This window comes from Nannobrachium achirus (genome assembly GCF_963921795.1).
Source record: "Nannobrachium achirus genome assembly, chromosome: 6".
NCBI lineage: Eukaryota > Metazoa > Chordata > Actinopteri > Myctophiformes > Myctophidae > Nannobrachium > Nannobrachium achirus.
This window is the reverse complement of record NC_137815.1, coordinates 27,380,769-27,402,044: the sequence shown is the minus strand read 5'-3', so window position 1 is coordinate 27,402,044 and position 21,276 is coordinate 27,380,769. Positions and strand designations below refer to the sequence as shown.

At 39.5% G+C, this 21,276-nt stretch overlaps 2 protein-coding genes across 2 annotated transcripts; both read right to left on the bottom strand.

Annotated features, from left to right (window-relative positions):
- Nucleotides 1-210: 210 nt before the first annotated feature.
- brk1 (BRICK1 subunit of SCAR/WAVE actin nucleating complex) lies at nucleotides 211-3,288 on the bottom strand. Its single transcript, XM_080727480.1, has 3 exons — nucleotides 3,144-3,288; nucleotides 1,913-1,995; nucleotides 211-1,277 (listed from the first exon to the last, which is right to left on the bottom strand). The coding sequence occupies exons 1-3, from the start codon at nucleotides 3,259-3,261 to the stop codon at nucleotides 1,251-1,253; spliced, it is 228 nt and encodes a 75-aa protein (XP_080583606.1). The 5' UTR covers nucleotides 3,262-3,288; the 3' UTR covers nucleotides 211-1,250.
- A 2,893-nt stretch (nucleotides 3,289-6,181) lies between these two features.
- Nucleotides 6,182-7,873, bottom strand: gpx1a (glutathione peroxidase 1a). Its single transcript, XM_080728797.1, has 2 exons — nucleotides 7,569-7,873; nucleotides 6,182-6,973 (listed from the first exon to the last, which is right to left on the bottom strand). The coding sequence occupies exons 1-2, from the start codon at nucleotides 7,791-7,793 to the stop codon at nucleotides 6,611-6,613; spliced, it is 588 nt and encodes a 195-aa protein (XP_080584923.1). The 5' UTR covers nucleotides 7,794-7,873; the 3' UTR covers nucleotides 6,182-6,610.
- Nucleotides 7,874-21,276: the final 13,403 nt, after the last annotated feature.

The following is a 21,276-nucleotide window of genomic DNA, read 5'->3' as shown; positions in this document are numbered from 1 at the left end:
AATGAACATGCTCATTACCTACCCATTGTTCCACTAAACACATCAGCCATTCAGATACAGTGTTAAGCGGTCAGATGGGCGCTTCGCCGTACCGTTTGTGAGATTTTCAAGCCATTTTTTTGAGCCCTGATCCAGAAGGTCGGGTAGAGCAAGCAATAACACCACACACACAAAATAATCATTTTGATCTGACTTGATATACACTTTATGAAACATGGTCATGGTTATTACAATATTTTAATCCTTAAACATTTTAATCACCAAACAATTCAATGTACAATTAAGCCAGTCCATAACAAAGATGACTACAAACACAGCTACTTTAATCAACTTGGCACAGAGGAATGTTATCCTTTCGTTGTGTTGATGACACCGCGGTTCTACAGACAAGAAAGGTGGTCAGTGAATTGTGCTGATGCCAGATCCATTAGTGACCTGCACAAATTTATTATTTGAACAAGAACTATAGACAATATTAATTATCGCTGCCAGGCAGAAACCTTGTTTTTTCACAAATTAATATCCTATCACTATCTGTCCTGACACTCACGAGTGTAATGCAAATGTAGTGGAAAATAACCGATCTACAAGCTCACAGCTCATCGTGATACAATGCGGTATGAGCTTGTAGATCAGCTATCTTCTGTTGGTTTCATCAATTATCAAACAAATGAAAAGTACCAAGTGCTTGTGACTAAATAGTGCCTACATTGGAACGGATGTTATTTTTTCCATTTCCTGAAAATTAACCGTTTTGGACATAGGCATACAAGGTTTCCACACGATGGCGACAACATTTCCGGTGATGTTTGAGTGACTGGCACCCATGTCACACACAAATGGCTGTACACAGTAGAAATGTGTCATGGGTCAAATAATACAAACACAAAAACGTATATACGACATTTTCTCTCTCATCAAGTCCATGATGGATGAAATGGAATCGAGCGAAGATGAGGAAGAGATCAGTAACGAGGAACAGAAAGGGAAAGAGGATGAAGTAAAGGAAACATATGAGTAGAATGCGGAGGGCAATGAAGGCTCAGACAAGTGGATTAATGTGGAGAATAGCGTCCTTCAGTGAGGTTTGGTGTGAGGTTGATGATATATACCACTTATTAAAAAAATTATCCACATGTATGGTCCCACAAAGAAGGGTCAGATCCATCACAGTAATAATCCAGAAGTCCAGGGGGGGGTCATGGGGGAGGCGGTGGCTTCATTGTAGTTTTACAACAAAAGGACAACTTCTAAGTTAAAGTCTCGCCTTTCGTCACCTGTAAGCAAAGACAAATGCAGATTTTGTTATTGAACAACGAAATAACATTCATCACGCACATCCGAGTATATAGACTGCCTTGTTATGGAAAATAGTTCAATAGAAAACAGTCCGCACTCCGCATTTGGTTTCTAACTATCATTTAGCTGGGGAGTGGGGTCCATCAATGACCCCTGGGGGTCCCCGGACCACACTTTGAGAACCAAAGCAGTAGAGTAGTGGTTCTTAACCTGAGGGTCAGGACCCCCTGGGGGTCCCCAGATGATTAACTTAATGTGTAATCAAACCATCACAGTTTAAGTTTATAGCACATTTCTAAAGTGACAATTTAAGGCCTTTGTAATACCAAATGACAAATTAAACATTGGCCAAATTGTTATATGAGGTAGAAATTGTGAAAATAGCCATCTACATGCTCACAACGCGAGGCATTTCGAGCATGTAGATCTGCTATTTTCACAATAGAACCGTGTTAAACAAAATCAAGTCTTATAACTACTGAGTGCTCTTCAGGGTGGGTTCAAATGTGATAATTTTGGGGGTGCGGCCTGAAAAGGTTGAGAACCACTGGAGTAGAGCACACTCAGCTTGGGACTTCTGTCCCCCTAGTATTTGGATATGGAAGACACTTACCCTGGCTTCAATGTACTCGATCCTCCTCTCCAGCGCCGTCAACTTCTCATTGAGGGTCGCTAGGCGGGACCGACAGGACATGTCTGTGTGTGCAAACCCAAAGAGGTTATTTATTTGTGTATGAGCACTGGAATGGTGCAGCAGACTCCACAGTCCACACTGTGTATTACAGTACAATAAATATATATATAATATATATAAGCAGCCACTAGCAATTAAAGATACAAAATAATAATACAGGTCTACGGTAAGGTGGTGGGGAAGAATGGTAATGGTAGAATTACCTCCTATAATGTTATGTTATTCACCTTTTGCCCCATGATATCTTCTCTGTCAGGTGGAAACCTCATAATTATAGGCCTATCCAAAATGTACTTCTAAGGAGTAGCAGAGTACAAAAAGTAGCAGATATACAATCTCAAAATGCTAATGTTGTGTGATGCTGTGGCGATGGTAGTAGTAAGTAGGGCGCTAATTTACGAAAAATAAAAATGGAGATGAGGTTTCTGCCCGACAGCAACAATATGTTCTGCATATTAGACAACATGCCATGGCACAGGCCTGGTACCAGTACCTGTGTTGTTTTGCTTGTGTACTGTAGACAAAAAAGCAGCTTCTCTCTTATCTTTAGTAGCCTATAATGCTTATGGTCTGGTCCCTGTACAGTGTGTGTAGGAGGCAGAACTACTTATACCACCTGACCTAGGACCTAGCCCAGCTGTTTGTCTAATGTACTTTAGAAAAATGGTAGATGAATAAATTAGAGGAAGTATAATTAGAATTACATTCATGTGGAATATACAGGGCAATCACTGACTAACGTCAATAATACGCAACTTTATGCAGCAATCATTAATACAATTAGGCCGAACATTTAGTAAACAACACAGTTCCTGTGTGAATAATAATGGCATATTCATTGATCGGGCCTGCGATTGATCACGGCCCTGGTGATCCAAAACACCCGACCGACATGGTGATCATTTAACATACATTTCTGCCAACAACTTCTCCAAACACGAGCAGTTCACTTTGCAGCTAAAACATGTAATGATCTTATCATAGTTAACAATAAACGGAAGCTAAGTGGGCTAACACACAGTAATGTCTGGCTGGGGAGTGGCCGTAGACCGTAGTAGACCGATGTTAGCTTTAGCATACACACACACAACACCACGGCTGATGTCTGAATCAGATGGATCGATTGTTTTATATCACAGGTTATTATTACCAAATGAATTCAGAAAGTCGGCGATCTTCTTGATGCTGCTGGTTATCACTTCTATGTACTCTCGGTTCGCCCAGTCTTGGTGGATTTCTCTCTGGACGGGATCTTCTTGGCCAGCCATGTTGTTTGTGTTGGGAGAAGACTCGTCGTCGCGTCGGGTTTAGCCTACATAATAAGTGTACGATCAGCCTGGTTCTCATTTACTGCCCTGTGCTCATATCCGGTTCAGAACCCGCCTGCTGCATCCGGTCATTTGCGCCCCACGCTTTAGACATTTGCAGTATCCGTTCCAGACCGGATGTACAACATGCGAAGTGAATTCGTCAGAGGAGGACAACTGTCGCCAAAAACAACAGATCTACAAGCTATCAACGCGTCGCACCGTGACTCGTTGATGACGTGTAGATCTGTTCTTTTTTTGTCATTGCAAACCGCACTGTGGAATCAACTTTCTTTAAATACAATATTTTAGTTTCTAACGTTGTCGTTCTCCCTGGGAGCACAGCTTTAAATCCTCTTAGCAGTATTGTATGATTGAACTGTACTTTTCCTGTGCTTTAATATTTTTTGCCTGTTGTATTATAATAAAAGGTTATAAACCTAAAGGTTGTATTAATAATAACCTTTAAAAAGCCTGGTTAAAGTAAGCATTATCTGACTGGGTCACCTATTTGTCATGTCAATATCTAACTTGATTTGTTTGAAGTGTATTCAAAGCTTATTTTATCCTGTTGCAGGGTGTTGCAAACACTTGAACTCAGAAAAGCATTAGATAGATAGATACCTTTATTATCCCTTTAGATACCTTTATTATACCTTTAGACAGTGGTGAAAGTGAGCCGGAACGGCCGGAACCCCCGTTCCGTTAAAACATTTGGGGCCGGAACGGAGTTCCGTTAAGAAAAGGAGAAGCCAGCTGTCAAAATCCCATGTTAAACCTGCCACAAACGCATGTCCAGGAAGAAAACAATAGCCTATACTAAAGTCAGATTAACATAGGCTACAGTAGGCTACACAAGTGTTACTAGTTAGACTATGTTTTCTGATAAAGTGCTTCTAAATTATTCCCGTGGGTTTGTGTAGGTCAGCGTAATCGATTCTGTTTGTTTCAGTGTTTGACACGGAGCGGGTAGAGTAGAGGTGGGACGTTCGTAAACGAATCGAGTCGTTTGAACGGCTCTTTGAAATGAACGATAGGATTCGGTTCACAGTAGGGAGCCGTTCCTTCGAATGAGCCATTCTTTTGAACGGCTCTTTGAAAGGAACGGATCCCAGAGATCCGGCTCACTTCAAAGAGCCATAAATCCCATCTCTAGGAGAGACTCGTGTCTGTGGCACTGTGCCTTTCATCGTGCCTGCATGCGATGCAGCCTAGACTTAAATACTTAAAACCTGTACTTAAATACAGTACTTTAGTAAATGTACTTAGTTACTTTAGATAACTGGTTATAATAATATTAATAATAATATATTATATTATCTGGAATTTATATAGAGCTTTCAAACATGCTTTACATGTGTGTGGGGGCCTGGGGAGACAACAAATAAGAGAGCAGGATATGGTGACTTGACTAGGATAGAATAATGTTGCTCTATCAGCATTTCTTCCTTTGTTGATGCTGCTACTGTATGTGTTTATGTGGATATTCTAAACAAAATGTTGTTGTACAGTGACCATAAACATCTTATCTTATCTTAGGTGATTCTGCTAGCCCTACTGCTTACCCTGTATGGAACAATGAACAATATGAAGAGGCTTATTATAGATATTTCCTTTAGGATTTCAATCATGTTTCATGTTACAGTAAGTGTAATGCCCTTGCCTAATTCAGGTGTAGGACCTGTAGTGTTTTTATTGTGTGTATAATAGGGGTGTAACGATACATTTTATCAGCAATTCGATACATATCACGATACATGGTTGACGATACGATACATGGACGATATTGGTTAATTCATGGCGATACGATACGATTCGATTCAATGATTTAAAATCGATATAGTAACTATTTAGCAAAGAAATTAAATATGTGTGAAAGGTGTGGATAGTGCAGGTTTTTAAGGGAAACATGTACTATTATGGTTATAAATAAGTAAACACAGTGATTATCCGCCAAATACATGGTCATTGTATATTGACAAACCTGCACCTTGACATGAACCCAGAGATTACACACATTTATCGATAGACCAGAGTAGCTATATGGAAAGGAAAAGTAATTAAATCACTCCTTTTAATGTTTTCTTCTTAAAAATGCTAAATACAATGCACAAGTAGGTAGTATCGATACAATCGATTCTTTGCACTGCCGATTCGATTCGATACAAAATAAAACGATTCGATTCGATTTTAGCTGTTTTCATTTCGATATACTTCGATTTTTTAAGTTAAAAACGATATTTCGATACAGTTACTATATCGTTACACCCCTAGTGTATAACTATGCCAAAATGCAGGTTTCTATGCATTTCAGGGGTTTTGGGGGGTTAGAGCCTCCCAATTTTTTTCCGTTGGGACAGTTCCGGCAAGAATTTCAAACCACTTTCACCACTGCCTTTAGACACATTCCTCACAATAAAGTTATTCAGTAGGTGCCTTAATTGAAAGTAAGCTACTCCAACTGGCAAATTTCACTTTTTTTGCAAGCTAAACATTGGCACTTGGCAGTCAGTCTAAGAAAGTGTATTTATTTTCCATTAGACTATTTCCAGGCTCATTGCTCAATCAATGTCACGTGGCCTCCCTGAATCATTCCCAATGTACAGCAGTCTCCACTACACAAACAAACACCCTATGTGACTGACTCAAGGTTATGTCAAGGGAAAGGTTATTGATGTTGCAACAATATATTTCCATCAGCTGGCCATGCAAAAACTGAAACATGCACAATTAAAATGCCATTATCTATATTGAACTTCCCAAGGGTTAGGGTTTACAAAGGATTTTAGACAACTAGATTTTCAGGTCACTAGTCTTGGCAGACCCCTGAACAGTGTTCATCCACAAGGCAATTTTAATATTGCATTAAAAAAACAATGCATATAATCAAGTGTTTATTTTCCCTTTCAAGATATGTGACATAATACACAATACATTAGGTTCAGACATTTACATCATCATCAGAAACTCCCCTGACAAAGCATTTCAAGGAGTGTCGTCATTAAGTAAACCGGCTGAACTGCATGTGTATTTCACATAAACCTTATAACCTGCTAATATAGTAGCAGAGGTAGTATTTACTGATTATAATACAGGCACATTGGTTAGGCCAGTGGTTCTCAATGTGGGGTCCCCAGTAAAATGAATGAATAACATATATATCAGCTCACAGCATGTTGCATTGTAACATGTTGTGAGCAAAATGAAGAATAACAACACAAATATTCTCTTAGTCTCTGGCCAAATATGTAGCAATTTCTTAGAGATCAAAACGTTTGAGAACTACTGGTCTATAATAGGCACTTATATTTTACAGTGGTGTCATTTGGACCCTCTTAAGGAGCTCTTTGATATCTGCCTCGATGTCACTGGTGAGGAACTTCCGGCTGTAGCGCTTGTAGGGTTCCCCGTCGGGACCGACCAGGAACTTCTCGAAGTTCCAGGAGATGTCGTTCCTCCGGACCGGACTCCACATGATGAACTTGGGGTCCCCCATGAGAGCCATGGAGTCGTCGCTGGGGAACGGCAGCTTCTCTTTCAAGTAGACAAACAGGGGGTGGGCGTCTTTTCCGTTCACATCCAGTTTTTCGAGGAGCTGGAACTTTGGCTCAAAACCATTGCCTGGACGGATATACTTCAGGGACCTGAGTATTTCATCATTCTTGCAGTTTTCCTGTTCACAAAGAACAGAGACAGTTTATTACACACAGACTGAATTTATCCTCACAGCAAATCCTACATGACATGGTCACAATTATGTAAAAGCCAAACTACAGATTTTAAAACTGGCATTTAGGTTTTGAGATCAGACATAGGGTCAGGGTGGCTGCCAGGGGTCCAAAATGACCCTTATGGGTCTGTAGGATTTGTACACTGTTGAGTTAAATTAACACTGAGGAATTTACAGAAGAGATTGGGGTCCCAGAGAGAAAGCATTAATCAAAGGGGGGGGGGGGGGTCTGTGTTATAATGCATTTCAAACTAGGGGTCCTTGAAAAAAAGGTCTAAACCATATAGCCAACTCTATGGTCTAAACTTGTAAAATCTCAAAACCTAAATGCCAGTATTAAAAAAAATGCCAGTATTAAAAAGGGCCAGGCCAGGGTTAAGCAGTAGCACCCTCTTGTGGCCATTGCCGGACAGTGCCAGAACTTATTTTCAGCCAGACTCCTTTGTTTGAATCGAAACCAAGATCTATAAGCGCTTTTGCTGAACTTAATAAATAATAATGCTAGTGCTAAGTATAAAATAATAATGTGCAGGCCTACCTGATGTCCAAACTGGTTGCAGGGCACTCCCAGGACAACCAGACCGTGCGCGGCGTAGCGCGCATGGAGGTCGTTCATCTGGGAGTAATCCCTGGTTGTTGTTCCTCAGAGGGAGGCTACATTCTCTATGAGGACAACCTTTCCTTGGAAAGCAGAAAACTTCAGGGTTTCTCCAGACAGGAGCTTAGTGGTCAGGTCGTAAAACCTTTTCACTCTGCCGGCCATGTTGTATGAGACGAGTTCAACGAATTGGAAATAGACGAGAGGGAGCGGTGCACTTTTATCTGTGTATAAATTGAGTAAACGGTAAAGTCCAACCCACAGCGGAACAAACAGTAGGCGGGTCCAGTAGAGCAGTTGAGCCAGTTTAGGTTACTGTATGACCTGAACAGCCCAGCCCTTCAAGATAAGATGATTGTTGTTGTAAAGTAGAGATTTTGCCTTGTCATAATGATGACATTAGTAACAAACGGACGTCTGCATATTTGACCCTTCCCTTCCTGGTGGTGGATTGTATTTTTACTTTATTATTTTATTTATATTTTATTTTCTTTCTTCTTTATATATATATATATATATATATGGGTGGGTGACGTGACGTAACGTTTTCGCTGTCCTCGGTGTCAAACATGTATAAATAAAAAATATATTTGTCAAAAACCTTCTGAATATTGTGCAGGACATTAAGCTTTATGTGAACTTACTCAAGATTAAAACATTTCATTCCTCATTTCTTCAGAATTTTCAACCAAACATGGCAAAACTCATATGGCGTGACTGTCCTGACCTTGTTTCTCAAAGTGGGAACTTGAATAAAACTAAGAAAAAGAATTGCTAAAAATCATTTGAAAATGAATTTAGGCTAAAAAAATGTCTATTTGTGAGCCTATATCTTTTCAAAGTCAAAGCATAATGTTTTCAGTCATTTCTGATCAAAAACATTTTGTCCCCCAAACCAAAATCATTTGGTGTGACACTAGTTTGGACAAATTAAACAGGCAATTATTTGGACACCTATTGGCTAGAGAGGTCCTTCTTCTGTAAGGCTATTCAGCACTCCCAGCACAACTGCAAGACAGGTGTCTGAGGTGAGTTATGATTTTAACATTTTCATGAAATGCCATCTTGTTGAAACTTTGACAAACTCACCACTTTGGATGTCTGTTGGTGTGACACCTTTTCATTAAAAAAAGCTTAAGTTATTTGAAGTTTTGGTCATATTTCCATGTAGATCTAGGTTGCTTTGTTATAGCTAGCATGCTGTTAGCATGCTAATGTGTACATAGTAGCCTCAAGGTAAACCTAAATGCAGAAAACGTAATATGGTGTGACACTTAATCATAATGGTGTGACATGTCTGCTTGTCACGCCATATGACTTGATTGTCACACCATATGATTTATACTGTATTTAACTACAGATATAACAATAAATAACAAAGTTCCATGTTTCTTTTGTACATTTAAACATTTGTTTTAAACATTTTTACATAAAATGTAATTTAGCTTCATTCAGTGATACTTCAAATTCATCAGACAGAGCAGAAACCCCTTCACAGAAACCTTAACATATTGTTTCAATCTAAACAATATTTTCTCTTTGTCTTAAACTATACATTCCATTTTCTTTTGTCAGATGGAAAATGACAAGTGCTGAGAGAACGAGAAAGTACAGGGAGAAACTAAACAATGACCCAGCAAGGAGAGAGGAGCCAAAGGGGCGAGACTGCATTTTCTACGAAGAGCAGGAGGTTGTCTGTGGCATAGCAGAACTGCAACAAGGCAGCCGGTTTGCTACCCTCACCAAATACGACTGGCTGATGTACAATACAGTCTAAATGTATAATCTAATCTGATCTAATACTTTTGTACTTTCACTCACTGGACTGGACAGTGGACAGTGTTAAGGTAGGACCCGAGACAAAACTAGCGAAAATAGCTGATCTACAAGCTCTCAACACGTTGTGCTGCGAGAGCTTGTAGATCAGCTATTTTCGGAGTTGCGCAACCCAGCACTCTTTAGCTAGTGGAGATGTGGTGTAATGTCATGATTCCTAATTACATTTGTTCAACACAAAATGCTGTGTTCAAGTTCAGGAGACTTCGGAAAAAAGCAATTTACCTGAATGCTGAGTTCTGTTTCCACTAATTGGTGTTAATAAAATGTTGCCTTGGCTCCAAGTGTGGCTATACGCCTTATTGTCTCTTTAGGATCCTTCTGCCGTGGGCCGGCAGAAGACTTAGGTGTGCGTAGCATTCCTGTGCACATCCTCATCATCCATCTACTACTACAATTCTTTCTTATCCCATGTTAAAGCCCTACAATAATATCCTGTTCAGAAATATTAAGGCCATGTTATCCTGGGTAATTGTTTAATCAATCAGTAAAGTTCAGTACTCACTAATAGGTAGGTTAAAACACAGTTTGCTTTGACACATGAAGATATGATCATACGGTGTGACACTAAATCATTTGGTGTGACATTCCAAATAGTGAAAAATCATACCTTTATTAATGATTAAACCAAAAAAATGTTTATGGATTACATAGAGAATATTATCAGGAAGAGTCACAAATATTTGTGTAATTTTAGAGAAAGTTTTGACAGAATACATTTAAAATATGTTGTAAGATCATGAACATGGGCCTCACACAGAGTGTCGATTATGAAAAAAATATACAGATATAATTAATTTTCAAAAAATGATGATAAAGGACTTTGATAAAGTGAGTAACTTAAGAAAGATGTACTCCATTTTCATTTTATGAACAATTATTTTCATGTCACACCATATGACGATTTTAGGCACAAGTACAACAAACTGCTGAATAAAGTCTGATTCCAAAAAAATATCTAAAAACAAAATGTATTTCCATAAGGTTGAGAGTGAGTAGAACAAAAAGTAAATAACTTTTATGCCTGCAATTTAAAGTTTTTTTAAAAACACATTTTTTGGGGCGTCACGTCACTGACCCATATATATATATATATATATATATATGCCTACACAATTATTTGGCAGCTTTACTAACTTTACTTTTCAGACCATTTATTAATACAAAACATTACTAGGCCTACAATGCCACTTAAAAAAAATTTATTTGTATTTTTATGTAGAACAATTTTGATCATCCACTGGATGGCGATGATGGCATACTGTTTTAGCCACGACACATGATTGCGTTTTCACATGATATTCTGAACCCAACACTATTTTCAGGTTTTTGTTTATTCTCTGGGAATTTTAGTCACCAAGAGACATCATGTTTGTGAGAGCAGTATGTAGGCCTATCCCTCAATTTCCTTTCTGTATTGGGTTTGATTTAGGTTTTAGCTAGAGCTTCCGTTTCCCTCATGTTTGCACATCTGGAGCCGGTGTGTGTTTATCTGGAGTCAGTTTTCATGGTACAGTGTCCATGAGAATTGTTGGTGTTTCCACCAAGGTCTTCTTGAGATGTATTCCCCCACCAGTGTACATGAACCTGGGGTCAAGGCTCACTGAGCCAGCTTTAAACACTATTTGTCTGTGTGAGTGTGAGTGAAGCTGAATGGTCTTCACACTCCAACCAGAGCTCAACCCATGACAGATTTATTATGGGAGCATTGATGTAAAGCAACAAAGTAGATTTACTTAAGTAGCCTACAGTATTTAAGTACAATTTTGAGGTATTTGTACTTTACTTGAGTTTTTCCAATTCCCAATACTTTTACTTCTACTCCACATCTCGGATCCAAATATTGTACTTTTACTTCACTACATTTATTTGAAAGCTTTAGTTACTAGGCTAGTTTTACACCTATAAAGATATAAATTATTATAATATTATAATATAATATAATATTATTTAAAACAAACATAAACCACTTTAGCCCTATTTTTTGCCGCATGGCTATTTGAAAATAGAGACAATCTCACAACATGTTACGCAAGCTTCTAGATCTGCTATTTTCTAACATTTTGTACTTTTATTTTTGGTATAGGGCAAGGCCTACTTAAAGTACTTATTGATGCCAATACCTTTATACTTTTACTCAAGTAAATGTTGAGTTTCGTACCTCTACTTGTAACAGAGTACATTGCAGCATTGATACTTTTACTTAAGTAAAACATTTGAGTGATCCAAGGGTAGAGAGTCGTAGAGAGACCATATTGGTCTCCAACAGGGACTTCGGGACCCCTAAAGGGGGTCCTCAGAGTTACTACAGGGGGACCGCAAAAAAAGAACAGGTGCAAGTATGCCAAAGGTCAAGTTTTCTAATAACATAATGTATTCAAACATACATTTTCAGTCGTCAGCCAATCAGGAAAGATAACTCATTTATCAGCTTCAATTTGATAGTGTTCCATATAACAACTCTGTCTGCTAATTTCTTTGTAATCTCTTCCAATTTCACTTGTTTCATCTGTTTCCTGTGCAAGTCTCTCTCCTGATTGGGTATCCCGACCTGAAAATGCATGTTCTGCTTGCTAAAGACTAAAGACATGGAGACTCCTTGAACACTGAACAAGCATTCTATAGGCCAGGGTTCCCCAATAGGTGGCCCGCGGGCCATTTGCGGCCCACGGGGGGCTACTGTCTGGCCCACACCAACCCCAGTAATTATGGTGGTATAAGAGCAGCAACAACAGTATATTGTCGTGGAAACCTTGTATGTCCAAATTTGTATACGTTCTTTCGCAAATCATACAAGGCCGTCACACAAAAGTAGTGAAAACAGCAGATCTACAAGCACACAACGCCTCGCGGTTGTGTGCTTGTAGATCGGCTGTTTTCACTAGTTTAAATACTTTTCAAAATGATAAATGCAAAACGAATGGTTTTGGACATACAAGATTTTCACCCGACAACGATGATATCTGAACTGTCGCTGGAGCGCCGCGGGAACGCCGCCGTCGCCCCCTGCAATATTGTGGCCCTCAGCCTGGTACCCTAGACATAATTCGGCCCTTGGGGAAAACTAATTGGGGAACCCTATAGGCCTATCATGAGTAGACTACTATCAGTAGCCTATATGGAGCTATTTAACCAGATTTTTAACAAAAAACATCACTTACCCTACCTATATAGAAAACATAACGTGTAAACAAACAAAAACAAGACTGATGATATAGTGCTGTCAAACAAGTCAATCATTCTCTCTGAAATCTATGAAAAGGTTGCTCTGCCCTAAAATAATTGTATACAGTATGTAGATGGGTGATGCTACTTTTTCAGCGAGGGGGCCATTGGCCTGAAAAAACTTTGAGGATAATGCTCATTATAAGATGGCACCATTTCTGTGTACTCAATCTATGTCTCATTGGTGGGCTGTACGTTTAAATGCTGTAATAGAAGCCACATACATGCAGTATACAAAACAAGTTTTAAATCAGTTTTTTAAGGTATACAGTTATATGAACTGTCCTCAGCCCTCCTCTGAGGCACGATTATGGCATTATACCATTTTATGAGCATTAGTGAGGAGGACCAATTATTAAAGATAGCCTAAAAGGTTAAACATGGATGAACTGGTCCTTTAAGCCCTGTTCACAAAAAACTTTCAATAATAGCTGATCTCACAATGTGTTGTTAGCTTATAGATCTGCTAAAAAAACAAAACAAAAACTCTGGACCCATGGGCTGCATATTGCCGATCAAAAAGTCAAATAGTGGCCAATGTATCGGCTAAACCGATATATCAGTCTGGCTCCAGTCTCCAGTGTCGCCATGCGTGTCCACACTGACCAAAACGTGATCAATCTCCTGGGTGTTTGTGTGAGGTGTTTTCTTAAACCTCCTCCATGTTCACTGAGTGCAGGCATGTGCACACATAGACATCAAAGGGGGCTTGAGCCCCTACCCTTTTATCCATGTGTAAAAAAGTGCTCTCTCCAGACCATGTATGCAGTTTTTACTATGGTGAAAGAAATGCAAATGCCCTCTTTCCATGCCATACCTGAAGGCAGCATTCAAGAGAACTGCTTTTTCCAAACACTCCTGAACTTCATGCATCTTATGTTGAAAGAATTGCCCTCTCTGTGTAGAAATCCACACCACATCTCCAGTATTGACTTGATGATGCTTAGTTTAGTGCTGTACCACGCACTGAAAATAGCCGACCTCCAATCTCACAACAGTCGCATCGCGATGCGCTGTGAGCTTGGAGGTCTGCTATTTTCGATATTTCCACCAAAAGGCCCTTTTAGAAATTTCAGCCTCTCTAACATTCTCTGCACGTCCCTGGCTAGGTGAACCCCTCAGCAGCCCCAAAACTTTGTTATCGGTTAACAGCAGGAACAAAAAACCTTCTCTGTTTGATAATGTCTTCCTTTTACACCTAATCTCACACTCCCCTGGGTGCTCAGAGAAACGTGTGGTGCAGTTCAATCCCACCATTATGAAGGGAGATACCTCAGGAGTTGTTTCTCTGAAGTTATCTTTTGTTTGAGCTAAAATAAACAAAAGAGGATGAAATGGGAATAGGCACACTGAAGCAGTTTGTTCGTATGCTCCACCGTAGGGTACAACAGATTCATTCTGTTGACATAATGTTTACTGAGAAGTAGCTGATTGTCATCCTATCCTTTATTAAAATGAACCATAAACACCCTGATATGCCCATATATAGGCAGGACCTGACTCATTTTGACTCAGACAAACAAACCTGGTACACCCATGTTACTATGAGTCCAATCTGGGAACCCATCGGCGGTTGTATCTGAACGATATGGACCTCTATATGGATATCCAGTTTTCCATATATGGGCATAAAAGGGACACAGACAGATACAGACATCTCCATATACGCACAAAAGAAACAGACGGACGGGTACAAGACAGACGGGTACAGCGGGTACTCATATGGTCGGATCGGCGGGGCGACATACAGGTAGTATAGGTGTGGGGGCCGCGTTTCCTTAAAGGACAATATACAACTATATCATGTGTGTGTGACTTACAGTATGGGGGCTAGTAGTGTTACTGTAAATAATAATAAAGAAGTCACAGTGTGTCTATAAAAACAGTAAAAAGACATGTTTAGCCATTTGTACGTATGCCCCCACCCACTGAAAGTCGTTAAAATGGCTAAAACGATAGAAAGTAGTATGATCCTGATTGGGTATCCCGACCTGAAAATGCATTTTCTGCAATTACAATCTAAAAGTTGTCCTTTTAAAGGATATTTTCTTTAGTTAAGACAAAAAGTCTTTAGTTTAAAAAAGTTAAAGCTCTATATTCTGTTTGTGTCTCTGTCTCTCCATCTAAACAGAAACATTTTCTGGTGGGTTGCCAGTTTCATCCAATCAGGAGCGAGAACCCATTTATCAACTTCAGTTCTAGTGTTCCAGTTCCTAATTGTTTAGTTTCATCACTTCCAATTTCACTTGTACAGTATATCCTGCTGATCTCTCTCTTAGGATTGAATTTGAGTCCCAACCTAAAAAGGTATTTTCTGCGGGCGCGTAGCGCTATTCCGAGGTCCCGTTGTTTGGAGGTCCCAGTAGTCCGAGGCCGACGCTGGTGAATGCTAACCTGCCGACGCTGGTGAATGCTAACCTGGTGAATGCTAAACCTAACCCTAAAAGGACTACTGGGGCCTCGAAACAACGGGACCTCGGAATATCGAGATTTGCGCCATTTTCTACATACAAAAGATTGTACCGTGCGAAGTGAGGGTTGCAAACACGACACGACATCAGTTACTTTATCTGTATGAGCACTGTATGTGCTAATTTATATTGGCTTTCACACACTGCTGGTGCAAGTAATGAATGATCACTATCACGATATAAACTTATTTTAACAAAACTAAATAAATGAATGAATCGCTTACAACCCCTTTAAACTCATCAATCTGACATTGCGAGACTGTCAGCTGAGGCAAGGTCATGCTGGCTGTGCAATTATCAGCACAAAAACATTTAAGTATAGCTGATATCACATTCCTGTGAGCTGGTCGACAATTCGGACAGTGGTGGAAAAAGTACTCACATATTGTAAACGTATCAATACTGCAAAGTAAAGGTCTGGATTTTTTTAGCCTAATTCTTTTAAGATTTATTTTGGGGCTTTTATGCCTTTATTGATAGGACAGTAGACTGACAGGAAATGGGGAGAGAGATGTGGAGTGACATGCAGCAAAGGTCATCGGAATCGGGATTCGTACCCGCGACACGCTATCAGCCATCAGAGCCTATGGTATACGCCTGGACCGGTAGGCCAGTGGGCGCGCCCATCAAAATGTTCTTAAAGTACCAAAACTAAAAGTACAAAATGTTTGGAAAAAAAAGCTCACAGTGAGCTTTTAGATCTGTTATTTTATACTCAAGCTATTTTCAAATAGCCTGAGTATAAAATATGGCTAAAGTGGTTAATGCATTATAATTTATACATGCAAAGTAAATAATAACTAAAGTTCTCAAATAAATGTAGTGGAGTAAAAGTTCAATATTTGGATCCGAGATGTAGTAGAATTAAAAGTATTGTAAATTGGTATATAAAGTACAAATATCTCAGAATTGTACTTAAGTAAATGTACTTAGTTACTTTACACCACTGCATGAACACATGGCTGTATAATTATCAGCACAAAAACATTTAATTATAGCTGATCTCTCACACATTCCAGAGCTGTCCTTGGTGGCAATACTTCCACTTAGGTCTCGCTCACAGTGTGTATGGACTGACATGACTCCTCTCTCTGCTCCACTTCAAAACACTTTTGTTCCAAACCATCCTCGGCCTCCCCCTTGCCTGAGGCCTGCCTTGGGTCCCTATAGCTCTTCTTCACACAGTCTCAGCCAAGTCGTGATCTACATTCATCTAATTGGTGTAATGATCTCAGCTCGTTACCACGGCCAGTCCCCGAGGATGCCATCGCAGTCCCCATGCGGGTCAGGACTCCCCAGAGAGTGTTCTTAGATAGAGGAGCTGATGTTTGGTTTGTGTCTAGCGGTAGTGGCGCGTAGCCTCTGCCTGAAGACCAAAAGCCTGATATCTTCCCCCCTGGCCAAGGGGGGATTACGTATGAGCCTGAAGTTTCCGGTGTCCCACGAGCCCTTGCGTTGGGCATCACTTCCTGTTCCTCTTAGCTGTTTCATTCTGACTAGTTGCTGCTGTGAGCCTGTGACACCCGAATCTCTGCATGGTGATTACCATTGCAGTGCTTGTTAAGTGATTTCCTCAAAATTGTACTTAAGTATAGTACTTGAGTAAATGTATTACTTTTACACCACTGCTAAATAGCAGATCTACAAGCTCACATCACGTCATGGTTGTGACACGCTGGGAGCTTGCGTATCGGGCTTGCGTATTGGCTATACAGCATGCAACAACAGCGTGTAGTATTAGAGTGTCCATTCTCACGCGGGAGACCTGGGTTCGAGTTGTGGGCCTTACATCGTTGTGTCGGGTGGAGGCCTTGTAGGCTTTATGTCCAAAACAGAAAACCTTTCAGGAAATGGCTAAAAGATCATGTGTTCTAATCTACAGTAGCTATTACTAGATAGTAGTTATTCAGTCACAAACTGTTTATTACTTTTCATTGGTTAAATATTGCTATATTAAAAAACTCAGACACACTTTTGTTCCCCCCCAAAAAAACTAAAACAAAACAAAACAAAACAAAAAAACTGTGGTTTAAAGTAACTAAGTGCATTTACTTAAATACTGTACTTAACTACAATTATTTGACAACTTTAGGCCTACTAGTTACTTTGTAGATTTTGATTATTATTACAAAACATACATTAACCACTTCAACTCTGCATACATTTTGGCCATTTGAAAATAGCCAAAAGATTTGTATACATTTGAAAACTTGAAATGGGACATTCTGCATGATGAGAACTTTTACTTTTGGTACTTTAAGTACATTTTGATGCCAAATCTACCGATACTTTTGTACTTTTACTCAATGTGGAATTCAGGACTTTTACTTGTAAGGGCACGGTCACACCGCACTTTTATTCTACCCATGAGGGTGGATTCTGACAATGCATTTGGAGCGGTTTGTTGCCATTCACGGATTTCTGCAAAGAAATAAAAAATAAAATAAAAAATAAAGATTATTCTCATATGTAGAATACAAGTGAGTTGTGACCGTGCCCTCACAGAAGGATATTTCTACATGGCAGTATTGATACCTTTTCTTAACCTAAGTAAAACATGTGAGTACTTTTTCCACCACTGAAAAAAGAACAACATAAAAAGTTGAAAATATGTGCAACGTACTTCTGCCTGACAGACAGCAATGATGTGCACAATAGCCCGTTGAGTTGGAGAGAGGATTTTTCAGCACCACAGAAGAGGATGAGAGGCTCTACTCATTCCATTCCAACTTGTCCTCAGCCTCTTGTCCTCGGTTGTTCCTATACTTGAATCGCTCGCTCTGGAGAAACACGGCATCTCAACTGAGGACTTGAGCTAGCTGGTCTTGAGATGTTGGTTACCATGGTTACAGGACAGGAGCAGCTCATGCTTCAAGGTTCAAGCTACAGCATGAACCGTGGACCCCCCCCCCCCCCCCCCCCCACACACACACACACACACACACACACACACACACATACACACTCACTGCAATGTGCTTCCCCAGTCCCTACACAGCCTTGTCATAGTTTCAAAGGCTTCGTTTGCTGTCGGAAAGAAACCTCTTATCGTCATATTTGAGCGGTGCTAACCGCTCCTATGTCTGGCTTTGTGTGTGTGTTTAACCTTTAACGTAAATTAACACCCTACTTAATCATACGACGGCGTCACACAAAAGCATCAAAAGTAGCAGATCTACAAGCTCAAAGCGATAAGCGACGCGTTTGAGCTTGTCGATCTGCTACTTTTTGCATTTTTTTTATTTGAATCCTGAATTTGGACATGTGTGGTTTCATCATCGTCACCTTTATTTATACTCGTAAATACTTTCATTGTAGCCAAGGTTACAATACAGAACAATATTAAAACATTATAAAATAAACAAAGTAAATAACAAAAGAACAGCAACTAATAAATCAAGTGAAACATGTACAATCATGATTAAAAGTGTTAAGGATCAATCCTTTGAACTTGCCAAGAGATGGTAGGGATGACAGTTTTAAATATTTTTGAAGTAATCCAGGATGTTGGGCCGCTGATGGAGAAAGCTGCCTCGCGCTAGAGGAGCCTTCAGCATAAGAAGATCACTAGAACGGGTGTGATATGCTATCACTCGGTTCTAGCATGGAACAAATATATGAGAGAAGCATACTTGAAATTGTTTTAAATCGAAATAAGTAACAGTGTTTATCCCGCCTCTCGGTCAGAGAGTATATGCCTGAGCTCTCATAAAGTAATCCAGTAATCCACCTTAAGGCAGAGTGGTAGACAGTGTCTAGGCGCTTTAAGAGTGATGGAGCTGCAAATCTATAAATAGGGTGATGATGTACATGATCATGTACAGTATACTGTTTATTCTGGTCACTGCCAACACCCACTTGTTGTTCTTGGGAGGGTGTAGACAACACATGTCTCCTCCGATAATCACCAGCCGCTTCTTTACACCTGACAGTGAAGCCCCCCTATGTACTTCAAAATAGTTCAACCTCTTTTTTTGGAGCAATGGTCTGTGGTCTGTATCATGTGCGTTTGACTGTATTTAATTTATTGTATTCATTTGTATGGTGAAAGTATAGGAGGACTTGGGCTACAGAAAATAAATCTATTGTTTTTGAACTCAACAGACACTTTTGGACTAAACTCAGTAACAGTACACAGTACACACAGTACTCAGTAACAGTACAGCAAGTACTCAAATTTGTCAAAACCTTTCAAAAGTAGAAAGAGTAGTAAAGAGTAGAAAATAGCTTAGTATTTTGTCATAATAACCTAAATCCTCCAAGTATCTAGTAACTAAAGATGTCAATTAACTTTAGTGGAGTAAAAAAAAAGTGCAAAGTATGAAAAGTAAAAATATGTCAAAAGTACAAAAGTATGTCATTACTGGTAGATTAAAACTTGGGTTACTCTCCACACATGATCTAACCGCAGTCTCCACAGTAGTGGGGGCAGGAGAAACTGTCAAGTCCGATGTTTATCCCCCCATTCAGGGCTGGGGATGATGGCTTTTTCAAGCAAGTGGAGCTGTACTGAAGTGTGTGCGAGATGCAGAGGTTGTGACAAGGGACAACTCAATGTCACTCAGTGGAATAATGCAGGAGCCGACGTGACACGTCTTGTCTGTCCATTTCCAGGGACTATATTGGGGTCATCGTGGTGTTAGACAAACAGAAATGGCAGCTGGCTGAAGGATGGGCAGAGCTTCTCCGTCCAGTTTGTGGTTTTTGACATGAACCCTATAGGACAGACAGTGGTGGAAAAAGTACTCACATTTCTTACCTAAGAAAAAGTGTCATAACAGCAATATATAAATACTCTTTACAAGTAAAAGTCAGACTTTTAAAATGTACTTGAGTAAAAGTATGAAAGTGTTGTAGGCTACTTAAAGTACCGAAAGTAAGTACAAAATGATTGAAAATAGCAGATGTACAAGCTCACAACGTGTCGCGATGCCACACGTTGTGAGCTTGTAGATCGGCTATTTTCAAATAGCTGAGGTATAAAATCGTTTATGTATGTTTTATAATAATGTATATCTGCAAAGTAACTAGTAAAGTTTTCAAATAATTGTAATGGAGTAAAAGTACAATATTTGGATCTAAGATGTAGTGGAGTAGAACTAAAAGTATTGAACATTTGACAAAAAATTAAAATAATAGTAAAGTACAAATAAGACACAAAATCAGCAGGAATCACAGCATTGTAAATGTATAAGATAGTCATATTCAAGGCTACACATTCGTTGCTGTCGGGTGAAAACCTTACATGCCCAAAAGGGGTCATCCCTAATATGTTCCCCAGGTTGTGTTGCCCACTTAACTGTGAAAAAAATGGTTCTATGTTCCCCGCTCAACCACAAATGCATGAAACATTAATATTGTTGTTATAACATCTCTAAACACACAACGAAACAAAATGGGGAGAAATTAAAATGCAGGTCAGAAAACACTGCAGTAACACTACTATTTTTGTTATAACGTCTCACACAAGGGAACATAATGGGGAGAAATTATAATCAGAAATGCATGGATGGATTGATGGATGGGTGATCTATGGTTGGCCCTGTAAGCTTATATTTCCTGAAGGTTTTCAATCCAGCCATTAAGTTCTCTTTTTTTGTTAGGATCCCACCCTTTTATTTGATAGACTATTTATTTGTTTTGTGAGATAGAAATCTGACTGATACATTTGTTTGTTTGTTTATTAAAGGATCCCCATAAGAGCCTCCAGAGATAAAGTTTACCGATCTTTGTCAGTTTTGGACAAAATCACCTGCTAAGATCAAAAGTGTTGAAGAGGGGTCAGCCAGAGGAGTGTCTTGTTCAAACTGTGTGATCAATGCTCAGAGCAACTTACGGCACCATATATGGGTGACATATGCATGACAGCCAACCATTGCAGAGAGGTAAAAAATAATCATGTGAAATGGGGAAGTTGCATTTTTGCATTTTTTTATTAACAGCGAGAGTCAGAAATTATATCACTTATTCACAAAATAATGAACAACTGTAAGCAATACAGTATACTAGAGGCCTAGTGTAATCTTGCAAGTCACTACGAGTTGGACTAAAAGATGCATAGGCCTATACCAAACACATTTTCTAAAAGCAAAACTACGCCACATCAAGGGGTTTAT

Coding starts and splice junctions, on each gene's coding strand:
- brk1 (XM_080727480.1), bottom strand. CDS start 3,261: ATGGCTGGCCAAGAAGATCCCGTCCAGAGAGAAATCCACCAAGACTGG. Junction 1,996..3,143: donor CGACTTTCTGAATTCATTTG/GTAATAATAACC, acceptor TTGCACACACAG/ACATGTCCTGTCGGTCCCGC. Junction 1,278..1,912: donor TCGAGTACATTGAAGCCAGG/GTAAGTGTCTTC, acceptor CTTTGCTTACAG/GTGACGAAAGGCGAGACTTT.